Raw genomic sequence first — 13,579 nt, 5'->3', positions numbered from 1 at the left:
AAATGGCCCAAAATCACCCACCTGGCTTTCTTGCCTAAGGCAGAACTAGAACTCATTGTCCCCTGCTGATTGGCCCAAAGTCAGCTAGCCAGTTTTTATGCCTAGGGCAGAACTAGAACTCACAGTCTCCAGTTTCTAACCTGTTGCTGTAACCACTTAACCTTAACCACCAGACCAAACTGGCTTTTTATGGTTATTTTACAATGAGTGTTTCAAAACAGATTGATTGGAGTGATTGGACCAATCACTTATCCCTGCAAGTTAGTAACACAGTTGCTAAGTGAATCTGGCTTCCCCATTGACTTTTCTTGTCAGAAGGTCACAAAAGGGGATCACATGACCCCAGGGCAACGGTCATAAAAATGAACCAGTTGCCAAGTCACGTGACCATGGGTTTGCCACAACCGTTGTAAGTGAAAAATGGTCATAAGTCACTTTTTCTCAGGGTCGTCGTAACTTTGAACAGCCACTAACTGAACTATTGTAAGTCAAGGACTATCTGTACCGTCTTTGACCAACAATACTCATCAGTTAACCTTGTGGGTTAATTTTGTGCCGTATTTTCTAGATGAAAATGTGGTTTGTTCAAACTTGTCTGTGGAAATAGATTAGCCAGCTCTTTTGTAATTAATTCTGCAACTTTTTAATATACAAATCTTTTCCTTGAAGGATTCCTAGATGAAGTAATAAAGAAATACGGCAGCTTAGTTCCACTTTGTGAAAAAGACGTTATGGGAAGATTAAAGGAAGTCTTTAATGAAGATTTTTCTCATCGGTTAGTAACTCTATAATTTTCTGCTTTGCTCATTCCTGCTCATTCCAGATTCCATGTTTATGGATTTATGTACCTGTGTCTCACAAGTACTGGGATTATTTAACATTGACTGTTTTAATTTTGTTGCAGAAAGCCATTCATCACTAAAGAAATCATGAAGTATCAGACTAGGCACCCAAAATCTTCCACTTGCAATTTCCGGGTCTTTTATAATAAGCACATGCTGGATATGGATGATTTGACAACGCTGGACGGTCAGAACTGGCTAAATGACCAGGTGAGATACTGCTGTAAAAAGCCACTAAGATGGAGCTGCTTGAAATGGTAGCTTGCTGACGACCAGAGTGGTTGCGTGGGATGCTGGCTTCTTGGGAGAACTTAACTAGGAAACACCAAGCAATGATGGAGGGGAGCATTTTGGTGGATTTGTATCTTGTTGCTGACCCTGCCTGGTTATTAACCATTCTGTGAAAGAGCCCATAATACAGTCAAAAGTTTGTGCTCACTTATCCAGAAAGGTGGAGGGCCTCAGCTTGTATGCATTAGAAGAATGTGAAGGAAAGAATTGCTAGTGTTACACAACTGAGGCCTTTCTAAAGTGAGGATTCTCTAAGGTCAGTGTTTCAGGGAACGGCGTGGTGGCCCACTCGAAAGGTTGAGAGTTCAGTCCTACGCAGTGGCAGATTTTTTTCCTAAGGCACAAAATAAAAATATCTGCTGTGAACTCTGTGTGGCATCAGGAAGGGCATCCGGCCAGTGAACGCTCAGCTTCATCCAGTCACCTTGACTCTACCCTGAGTAGGGTCTTATAAAGGGAGTTCGATGAGATGTTTTCAGCCCAGCTAACAAAAGAATATCCACCATAAAGATAAATAACAAATCATCAGAATGAACTCTTATAATTTAGACCTGAGCATACCATAACAGAAAAGGGATGCGGTGGCTCAGTGGGTTAGGACGCTGAGCTTGTCAATCAGATGGTCGGCAGTTTGGCGGTTCGAATCCTGAGTGCCGTGTAACAGAGTGAGCGCCTGTTACTCGTCCCAGCTTCTGCCAACCTAGCAGTTCGAAAGCCCATAAAAATGCAAGTAGAAAAATAGGGACCACTACGGTGGGAAGGGTAACAGCGTTCCATGCGCCTTTGGCGTCTAGTCATGCTGGCCACATGACCACGGAGACGTCCTCGGATAAGCGCTGGCTCTTCGGCTTTGAAACGGAGATGAGCACCGGCCCCTAGAGTTGGAAACGACTAGGACTTATGTGTGGGGGAACCTTTACCTTTACCTTTTTATACCATAACAGATGATACAGTAAACTTAGAATAAACAGTAAATGCCCATTCAGATTGTTATGAGCCCACTGATCTACAAGATAGGTGACAGCTATATCTGAATGAATTCTGAATTCATATTGGATAGGTTGTCTTGGTGGGAGAAGATGGCTTGATCTATAATAAATGTGATTTCTGAATGAACTGGCCAACTGTGTGGAATAAAGGAAAATGGGAGAGCTAAAATGTCAGATTCTAAGATGGCATTCGTAGGCAGTTGAGAAAAATATGTTCAGATAGAGAAAGGATTGTGAACAGATGAATCTTTAAAGAGAATAATGCAACAATTTCTTTTTTCCTGTATTTTGAATGTAATAAGTGATGATCTTTATCTCTGCCTAAAAATGGGAAGGAATGTTTTTTTCTTAAAAACATGTTTTAAATCAGTGTTGGGATTCAAATATGTAAACAGCCGTTTCTCTGTGTGGCTGCCACTTCCGGAAGTCCATTCTGGGCCTGGGCAACAAAAAATTAGGTACCGGTTCCGCCAAAGTGGTGCGAACCGGCTGAATCCCTCCACTGATTTAAATGCTTACTTGCCCAGAATTTTTTGTGTGTGTGTGTGTGTTGGCAAATCTAAAGCAAATGATTTGATTAGTTGTGAGAATGTATGTGCAAAGAACCCACTTTTTCCTAGAATTAACGTAAAGATGTGTAATTTGTGTTACACTGGGCCACAACGTGATATATTAGTTCTACAGTGTTAATCTTACGAAGGAGAGTATCTTGCTCGTTTCTGTAGAACTCCAGTTTAGAAGTAGGGAACCTCTCAAAAGAAAGATGCATTAAGTTTTAGCTAACTGATGAGAAGTTCAGTGTGCAAAAGATTTCGTTCAGAACACATTTTATTCTTATCTGTATACTGTATACTTGCTCAACTCGGAGAAGGCCGGAGAAGTAAACAGGTTATTTATCAAATTTTTATCTTGCATTTTTTTCTCCCAAGGAGTTAGAAGTGGCTTATTTGTTGCTGGGCAGAGTTCTTTTTTTTTATAGGATTGTTATTGAAACTTTCAAAGAAGAAGATTTTTTTTAAAAAAAGAACTCGGTGATAATACAATTATAATTGCTGTTAAGCAGGTTTTTTCTTTCCTTTTTCTTTCCTTCCTTTTATATTTGTTTGCATTAGCTGCTTGCAGAGTTCCCAAAGAATTCATTATACAAGAATGGCCTCGATTTAGCTGCTCTGCTTAATGATGTTTGTTTTTGTGAGGAAAGTTTAGAGGCTCATAAATTTTATGAATTCTAAAAGATGCTTTAGTATGCAAAGACTAGCATAGGTCAGCGTTTCACAACCTTGGCACTCCCAGAAGCTTTGCTGGCCAGGGAATTCTGGGAGTTGAAGTCCGCACATCTTCAAGCTGCCACGGTTGAGAAACTCTGGATAGGTGCTATTGTTTCTCCACACCCGGTGAATCTCATTTATTTTATCTTTTTAACACAACCCCATTATTTAATGGCTTAAGCACGTTTTCTTGTGAGACAAAGTATTTCAGACAGGAGCAACAGGGAGTCCTTGAGTTATGACTGCAATGGAGCCTGCCATTGTTGTAACGGTTGTAAAATGACAACTGACTTGATTTCATGATTGATTGATTGATTGATTGATTTTTCTGGCAGTTGTTAAGCAAACATGACAGTTGAGCGGATCCATTGTTCGCTGTGCTGGGGCTTTGCAGAAAACTGAAAGGAAGGACCGGTTTTCAGCAAAACCATTGTAAAACAGGGTCAGGCGACCCCAGGACGCCACAAACGGCTGTGAATGAAGGCCAAGTTGCCCAGCATCCAAAGCGTAGTCACGTGACTGTGCAGGGGGGGGGTCACCGTCAGAACTTTGGATCTGGGTCATAAGTCCCCCTTTTCAGGCAGGTCTTAACTTTGAATGGTCACTAAGTGACCAGTCACAAGTCAAGGGCTACCTCTAAGCAAATGAATTTCTCTGAACCAGCAAGTGTGAAATGCAGTGATTTTGTGTGGTGGACACTGGTGACTTCCTTTGTGAGGTGGTCTCCCAAAAATGTTCGGTATTTACTATATTATTTATTTAGCCCATGGCATATCATAGATGGACTAGCACAGAGGTGTCAAACTCAATTTCATTGAGGGCCGCATCAGCATTGTGGTTGCCCTCAGGGGGGGCGGGTGGGTATGGCCAGGGTGGGCGTGGCTAGAGTGCATATGGCCTACTGGGTGGGCGTGGCCAGCTCTACATCGTTCGCACCAAGGGTGCCTATGGGACCCTGGGCAGGAGTGGGACAGATCTGAGGGTCTCTGGCAGAAGGAGGGTCTCTGGGCCAGGGCCAAGGCAGTGGGGGCCGTTCCCTCCCTGTTTCCAGGATGGCTTCACGGGCCACATGAAACCACTTCGCGGGCCGGATCCGGCCCCCGGGCCTTGTGTTTGACATGTCTGGACTAGCATTATTAACATTTCACCTAGATTAGTAAAACCCAATAAAATATAAATGTTAAAAAGATCTATGTTCAAATACCAATGTCTAGGCCAGGGGTCTTCAAACCTGGCCCTTTTATGACTTGTAGACTTCAACTCTCAGAATTCCTCAGCCAGGCACGTGTGCCTGGCTGAGGAATTCTGGAAGTTGAAGTCCACAAGTCATAAAAGAGCCAAGTTTGAAGACCCCTGGTCTAGGCCATGTAACCACTGAAGGGCAGCATTGTTTATATTAAAAAAAAAACACCAGATACTGGGCCTGCATATGTTCTCAGCTTACAGCCGGCCACGATAGGATTTGAGTGATTCACGATACAAAACCCATAAGTGGAACTTAAAAACAAATCATACACCCACCGCAAACCAGAGCAGCTATTCATGATAGCCTTTGATTTTAAAATCTTTTTATCTAGAGCGCTTTGAAGGGGATGCATTCGTATGCCTCATTTCAATGTAAGTGTAGAAAAATATAGAGCTTTAGGCAAATAATAAACTGCTGAAGAAGTTCTGGCTTTCTTTTCTGTCATTTATGCCTGTAGAAATACTATTAGATTCAGGTACTAATATCTAATACTCTACACAAATGTAGGACATCCCAACATTTTTTGACCGCCTCCCCCCTCAACTATTACCAAGTTATTGGTATAAGAAAATAAACATTTCTTTAATCAATATGAGATAATTGTAATTTTCTCTTTTCCTTTGCGTAGAACTGTAGTGTGCATGCTGTCTACATTAAATTAAGCATAAGGAACTTGATATATATTTCATGTTCCATAAAATAACTATGCATTGGACTTAATAGCCTTTCCATTTTTTAAAATATTTTTTTCTAAACTCTTTCAGATTATCAACATGTATGGTGAGCTAATAATGGACGCAGTCCCTGATAAGGTAGGAATCCTTCATTTTGTCTTTTTAGGTAAAATTAGCCAAATAAGATCCAAAACGAGTAGGAAGGAGAATAAAGAATTATCTTGAGAAAAAAATATATGAAGAATCGGTTTATTTATTAAACGGTCAAATCACCTGGAAAGCTGGGTGATGGTGGGGACAGTAGAGCAGCTAAACTGCCTATGTTTTGTACATGTATTTTATGAATATTATTTAAATGTTTATACATAGGCTCATAAACAAAAGTGCGTATAGTCAAGGCTATGCTCTTCCCAGTTGCAATGTATGGCAGTGAAAGTTGGACCATAAAAAAGGCTGAGCGCCAAAGAATTGAGGCCTTTGAACTATGGTGCTGGAGAAGACTCCTGCGAGTCCCTTGGACTGCAAGGCGATCAAACCGATCAGTCCTAGAGGAGATCAACCCTGACTGCACTTTAGAAGGCCAGATCCTGAAGCTAAAATTCAAATACTTTGGCCACCTAATGAGAAGGAAGGACTCACTGGAGAAGAGCCTAATGCTGGGAAAGGTTGAGGGCAAGAGAAGAAGGGGACGACAGAGAATGAGGTGGCTGGATGGAGTCACTGAAGCAGGAGGCATGAGCCTAAATGGACTCCAGAAGGTGGTAGAGGACAGGAAGACCTGGAGGAACATTATCCATGGGGTCGCGATGGGTCAGACATGACTTCGCAGCTAACAACAACAACATAAACTGGTTTATGAATAGAATAGAATAGAATAGAATAGAATAGAATAGAATAGAATAGAATAGAATAGAATAGAATAGAATAGAATAGAATAGAATAGAATAGAAAGATTGAGCATAAAGGAATTTGTCTCTGGTCCATAAGCTGTCAATATACACATAAACAACAATGATTGTATTATATACAATAGGAGAAGGTAATAGGAAAGATCAGAAGGATAATAGAAATACAGCTATATTACATGGCAAATATCCTTAGTCAGAAGACAGTGTTGTGGGAACTAGGTGTTTAACAGAATGATGGCATGGGGGGGGGGAAATTGTGTCTACTTGTGGCACGCAATGCCCTATAGCAGCATCCCAAAGGGAGGCGTTGAAACAGTTTTATGTCCAGGATGCGAGGGGTCTGTAGCTATTTTCTCATCCCTCTTTCTGGCTCATGCAGTATACAGGTGCTCAGGGGAAGGCAGGCTGGTTGCAATTCTTTTTTCTGAAGTCCTAACTGTCAGCTGAAGTCTGTACCTGTCCTGTTTGGTTGCTATACCAAACCAGATGGATAGATATCTAAAGATGAGCCCTTTTCCTTCTCTTGTTGCATGAAGTAGCTTTACTGTTAAGGACTCAGTTCAGCATTGGAAGTATGAACTCCGATTGGACCAGTACATTCACTGATCGCCTTGCCTTTATAGGTTCACTTCTTCAACAGTTTTTTCCATAGACAGCTGGTAACCAAAGGATATAATGGGGTGAAACGATGGACTAAAAAGGTATGTTCCTATTTGCTGTTCTTCACAACCCTTGGCAGGTGAGAAGTGTTGCACATTGGGAAAAATGCATCTAAAATGTATGAACTTTATGTTTATGAACTTTTCCCATTCATAAAAATATCAACATAATCTGCGTCAAAAGCAAAACGTAGGCTTGCAGGGTGCCATTCATGGCATAGCTGGTGAGAATATTATTCTTTGGGGAACAGACCAAGTAAAACTCTTTTTTGCCTTTTGGCTAAATTCAAGTGTGGTATCACAAAAATATGATTACTTTAATCGCTCGTGTAGGGCCAACGTCTTCGAATTCTTTTGTAGTTAAAATAGCTTTTGTAAGTATTTATTTAGAACCCTAAATGAAATGTTCCATTCTGCTCTTTGGAATTAGAAATTAAATTGGATTTTGTTACTTGACTTGTGTAGTAGAACTTTTGTTTTGTTTTGTTCACGCTTTGTGTGGAGCATTTTGAGTTCAGCCGAAAATGGGAGTTCCACCTGGCTGGATTTTAATTAAACTGAGAATGTGTGCTTTTCCCTCCTTTTTTTGAAAAAAATAAATAAAAATAAAATCTGAGATTAAGGGTATCTTATTTTGCCACTTCAGCTCTCACTCCAAGTAAGCCATAGTTAATTCTCATTGTACTATTTTTATGAGCTGGAGTGATGTAGCTCTATCTAAATGGTCAAGTTAAATTTACTATTTGAAAGCTGGTTTGATTTCCAATCTTATTAACCATCTTGATCTATTTTGGTCTGAACTCACTCCATTTTCTCCCCCCCCCCTCTCTCTCTCTCTCTCTCTCTCTCTGGCTAATGTAACAATGCCATTATGCTAAATAAATAAATAAAATCATCATCACCATCGTCATCCTAGTGTTACTCTCACAAGTGCAAGGTGTGCTTTTCGGGACAACAAGCGCCATCTTGTGTGATCAAATGCAGCATCCGGGTCTAACTCTCATTACCCGTTCACCGTTGGACCTACTTGCCCTTTGGCTTTTCTTTTGTTTCTAACACAAATAATCCTTTTGGTTGCTTTTGGTACCTCTTACTTTTGTGTCTCCTTTTAGGCGTACTCATTTGCAGTGGGATGTCCATGCTGCATTCCTAACTCACTCTCTCTCTCTCTCTCTCTCTCTCTCTCTCTCTCTCTCTCTCTCTCTCTCTCTCTCTCTCTGTGTGTGTGTGTGTGTGTGTGTGTGTGTGTGTGTATTCCTTAATTAAATTAAAGATACGAATCCCAGGCATATTGGAATTGAAGCAAGAAATTAAAACACTGGGACAAAGTAAAAAAAATAAAGCAATTTTTAATAAAATCGAGCTTTCATTGGTCAAACTGCCAACGTCGTCAGGATAAAGTCGTCGGAGCAGTGAAAGTACATTTATATCATTGGCGTTCTTGCGCTCCGCTCATGGAACGTGTCACCGGTCTGTTCGTTTCTGTCGGCCGTATTTTCTTGAGCTGCCTCGCACTCGTTTTTGTGGGCTGCGATTGTCTCCGAGTGTTTACTCTCCGAGGGGGATCACTATCCATTGTATCAGTCATAGCCATCGCTCTTGTCATTGCACGTGTTCTCATACCGAAGGATCTTAATGGTTGCTCTTCCTCTTTCTCACATTCTGTGGTGTGGGGTCGTTGTATGGCTATGCAATCCTGATCCTGGTTTAGCAATGTGCCCTGTAAGTGTTCACATTGTCTGCATTCACGTTGTCTGTGCCATTCCTTTTCCCAAATCCTAAGGAGTTGGTGTGCCGGGGGGAAGTTTATATGACGGTTGATTGAGAGGTGGTCAGAATACCAAGCTTCTTTGAACAACACCAAGGGTGGACGACTGTTCAAAGAATATGTATATATTCTTCACGTACAGTGCAATCTCCTCATCCCTTCTGCTAGATCTTATCCTTCTGAAAAGTTGTAACCTTCCAATGCTATAGGATCATACTCCCTGTCAAGTTTATATAATGTCTTATCACAACATCTTTGTCTTCTGTTAATTTTTCATATTCTGCAATGATGTAGAAACATCAAGAGTTTCTGAGTATTACCTGCCAGTATTTGCGTTGTAATATCCTACAACATGCTGAATGCTCATCCTGGATTTCTCCCTTTGTGTTCTGCTTTACTTGTCCTGGATCTTGTCAGCATGTTAGCTTCTGGGCTATTCCTATCCTCCGTCTTTGATTCTTGTTTTATGCCATTCTCATGAGACGGGAAAGTGCCTAGCAAACCATTTCTTCCCAGTCTTCCTATAACTATCTTTCACAAAGATAGTCCATTGATGTAGAAGCTAAACTATTCTCGGTTTCACCATCTACAGTACAACAGATGCTCATTTCCAGAGTCTTGTTCTCTGTACTTGCTGGTGACCTTCAACTGAACAGATTGATGAAAAAATTACTTGTCCTCCCAGTTCACTTTCCTGGCAATGGATTCTTTCAGATGTATTCTGGTCATGCCATACCAGGGGTCTTCAAACTTGGCAACTTGCGGACTTGGCAACTTGCGGACTTCAACTCCCAGAATTGCTCCGCCAGCCTTGGCTGGCAGAGAAATTCTGGGAGTTAAAGTTCACAAGTCTTTTTTTTTATTGAAAAGTTTTAACATACAGTTTATCTTTAACAATCCCCCCTCCCCCTCCCCTCTCCCTCCCCCCTCCCTCTCCCCCCTCCCCCCGACTTCCCAGAGCTAAATACAAGGTATATATATAAAAAAACAATCATAAACAACCATATACTAAAAACCATAAACTCTAAAATCCATCACTCTCTAGCTTATATAGGATAAAACAAACCTTAGTAATATTAAATATATATAGAAAAGCTAAAATAGAAAAAGAAAAAAAAGAAAGAAGACTTATTCAAATGCGACATGAAACTTCTTGACCCTATACTTATTCTGGATAAACTCAATCCATTTTCTCCATTCCATAATATAACGTTCTTGCGAGTGATCTTTCAAATAAGCCGAAATCTTCGCCATCTTCCAGGTCGGAGACCTTTAAAGTCCACTCTTCTATGGTCGGCAGTTCCTCTTTCTTCCAATACTGACCTATCAAAAGTCTTGCTGCCGTAATTACATTTAACATCAATTTAGTGTCCACAACCGTAGCGTCCGTAATTATTCCCAACAAGAAAAGTTGCGGACAAAACTTTATCCTTTGCTTGAAGATCTTCTGCATATTCCACCAAATTTTTATCCAGAAGGCCTTAACCTTTTTACAAGTCCACCATACATGAAAATATGTTGCATCTTCATCACCACATCTCCAGCATTTTGGCTGATAATTCGGATACATACTTGCAAGCTTTTTAGGATCTAGATGCCATCTATGAAACATTTTATAAAAGTTCTCTCTTAAATTTTGAGCTTGTGTAAATTTTACGTTCCTCACCCAAATCTTTTCCCACGTGTCCATTGTGATAACTTCCTGGATATTTTGGGCCCATTTTATCATACAATCCTTAACAAGTTCTGTTTCTGAATCAATCTCTATCAATGCAAGATATATCCGTTTAATATGTGCTGGTCCTTGATTTCTAATTTGCTTCATCAGATTTTCATCAGTCGTTGTGAAACCATTTTTCTGATCTTCTTTCCACCTGGCCCGTAGCTGAGTATATTGAAACCAATTTTGAACAATCTTCTCGTCTCGCAAGAGACTATATGGCTTCAAACACCAAACATTTCTTTCCAAGCTTAGAATCTCCTTGTACGTAGTCACATCATGTTTGAAACCAGCATGTATATTTTCTATTGCGTGTTTTGGAATTGCCCACAATGGTATCTTACAATCTAACTTATGTCTGTACTTCTTCCAAACTCTCAGCAATGCCTGTCTTAAAATATGCACTCTAAACACATTATCTACCTTCTTATCATAAAGCAAATATGCATGCCAGCCAAACAGCAAGTCGTGGCCCTCAAGATTTAATAATCTCTCTTGTGTCAAATTAATCCAATCACTTATACCTGCTAACGCAGCAGCTTCATAATATAATTTAAAATTAGGCATTTTAAGACCACCTCTTTCACGAGTATCCTGCATAATCTTAAGTTTAACTCGTGGCCTTTTCCCTGCCCAAACAAATTTGTTGATACCTCTCTGCCATTCCTCCAAATTAGAATCTTTCTTAAGAACCGGTATCATTTGAAATAAAAATAAAAATTTAGGCAGGACATTCATTTTTACTGCTGCGATTCGCCCCAACAAAGACAATTGCAGTTTTTCCCAACTCTCCAATTCTTTTTGGATTTTTCCCCATAATTTTTCATAGTTATTTTTATATAATTTTGTATTAGAGGGCGACAAAAACACCCCCAAATATTTAACCCTTTTAACAATCTCAAATCCAGTTAACCCTTCTAAAAGGGCCTTTTGCGATGCTGTCATGTTTTTAGCCAAAATTTTAGTTTTCTGTGCATTAACTTTAAATCCAGAAACCTTCCCATATTGCATTATTATCTCCATCAGGTCCACAACAGAACTCTCCGGCTGGGTCACTGTAACAACCAGATCGTCTGCGAACGCTCTCAATCTATAATCCTGATCTCTAATCTGTATACCCTTAATTCTTTCCGAATTTCGTATTTTTACCAATAATATCTCCAATGTTAACACAAATAACAAGGGCGATAACGGACACCCTTGCCTTGTGCCCTTCTCAATATTACATACTTCTGTCAGGCTATTGTTAACTATTATTCGGGCTGTTTGTTTTTGATATAATGCCCTGATTGGTTGCAAAAATTTATCCCCAAAATTCATTTTGTCTAAAACTTTCATCAAAAATTGCCAATTCAATTGATCAAAAGCTTTTTCAGCATCTAAAAAAATTAGCGCCGCAGGGATCTGGTTGTTCCTTTCCAAAAATTCCAACACATCTACTATATGCCTCACATTATTTTTCATTTGCCTACCACTAATAAACCCAGTTTGATCCCCATGAATCACCCGTTGCAGAACCCTCATCAATCTATTAGCCAACACCTTAGCAAATATCTTATAGTCTGTATTTAATAGTGATATCGGTCTATAGTTTTTAACTTGAGTAACATCTTGGTCTTCCTTCGGAATCAAAGAGATAAAAGCAGTTCTCCAAGATGGAGGCACCTTTCCCCCTCTCTGGATTGTCTGGAACAATTCCTTTAACGGTTTAACCATCTCTAATTGTAAATTTTTATAGTAGGCCGCAGTCAAACCATCTGTACCTGGCGCTTTGTCTACCTTCAACTCCTTAATTACTGTAAATATTTCTTCTTCTGTAATCAGTTGATTAATCTCCTCTTTTTGTACTTGTGTAAGCACCGGGATGCTAGCATTCTCCAAATATTCATCAATGTCTTTTTCATTAATCTTCTCCTTAGCATATAATTTAGAATAAAAATCCACGAAGGCTTCCTTAATAAAATCCTGTTGAAACACCATTTTTCCCTTGTGTTCAATTTTGTCTATATTAGAAGCCCTCTGCTTTTTCCTTAGTCTATAAGCTAGCCATCTACCTGGCTTATTAGCATTGCAAAAAGTATTATGCCTGGCAAACCTCAAATTGGTTGCCACTTGATCAGCCATTAATTTATCAAATTGTCCTCTTAATAGCTTAATAGCCTCCTTCGTCTTCACATCCAATGGATTCAAAATCAAAGCATTCTCCTTTTCCTTAATTTCATTCTCCAATTGTTTCCTTCTAGCTTCCAACGTACGTCTATATTTATTGTTCATATATATCAACACTCCTCTCATATAGGCCTTGCTAGCATCCCAGACCATATCCATAGAAGTATCCTTATTCATATTAATTTCAAAAAAATCCTTCATTCGCTGTTTACACTCTTCCACATTTTCCTGGTTTCTAAACAAATTGTCATTTACGCGCCACGAGCGCCTATCTCTGTTATCCTTATTAATCTCTAACCATACTGGGCTATGGTCAGAAATAGCTCTTGCACAAATCTTTATCTCAAGTTCACAAGTCTTAAAAGTTGCCAAGTTTGAAGATCCTTGTGCTGTACATTTCCACATGAATTAAAAGGAAAAGAACCTTGAAGAATCTTTTCCCAAAGTGCTTTTCAAAAGTCAATTGAACGTTCATAGGTTTTTTGGGGGGCGGGGGGGGGAACCAGGAAAGTAAGTCAAGAATCTTCTTGGATGAGAAGCGAAACATTTTCAGGAAAAAAAAAATTAGGTAGGTCCAGTTGACTTTTGAAAAGCACCTTTGGGGCAACCGTGACCTGGCTGATCGAGAATCTCCGTAGTCATTGAATAATCTTGGTAACCTCTTTGTTCAGCTCTATAGAGATTGGCACCTGGAAGACAACACACTTGTCATGATGATGTATTGTGGCTGCACACAACTTCCTTGGATCCTATTAGCAGGGAATTGCCCATCATCACGATGTGGTCCTTTTTCCCTAAGTGGCTCCTGCTTTTGTTTCTTTTCTGCTTAGGATTTAGGCCCCAGGCCCAAACGTGGGTTAATGTAGAGGTGTAGAACATTGGATTCTGATTGAGAAATTCTGTAAATGATTTCATTTCTTCACCGGCTTCTTCTGCGATTATTCCGTCCACTCTATAGTGAGGTGACTTGATCCTTCCCTTTTGGTAACGTCACAGTGTTAATTCTTTAGAGACAAGATGGCAGATGCTGGTGGCGAAAAGTTGG

At 40.0% G+C, this 13,579-nt stretch overlaps 1 protein-coding gene across 4 annotated transcripts in view; it reads left to right on the top strand.

Annotated features, from left to right (window-relative positions):
• Positions 1–13,579, top strand: part of SENP5 (SUMO specific peptidase 5) — a 48,029-nt gene that overhangs the window by 20,262 nt on the left and 14,188 nt on the right. For all 4 annotated transcript variants that reach the window (XR_014492675.1, XM_083363928.1, XM_083363929.1 and 1 more), the window contains exons 3-6: positions 670–775; positions 905–1,052; positions 5,401–5,448; positions 6,842–6,919. Coding sequence is in view for 3 of the 4 variants with exons in the window: in XM_083363928.1 (XP_083220054.1) it covers positions 670–775; positions 905–1,052; positions 5,401–5,448; positions 6,842–6,919 (380 nt within the window). In the remaining variant the exon portion in view is untranslated. The remainder of the gene's footprint in view (positions 1–669; positions 776–904; positions 1,053–5,400; positions 5,449–6,841; positions 6,920–13,579) is intronic.

The sequence above is a fragment of the Vipera ursinii genome (genome assembly GCF_947247035.1).
Source record: "Vipera ursinii genome assembly, chromosome: 5".
NCBI lineage: Eukaryota > Metazoa > Chordata > Lepidosauria > Squamata > Viperidae > Vipera > Vipera ursinii.
Note: the sequence above shows the minus strand (reverse complement) of the source record. Positions and strands in the feature narration are given on the sequence as shown.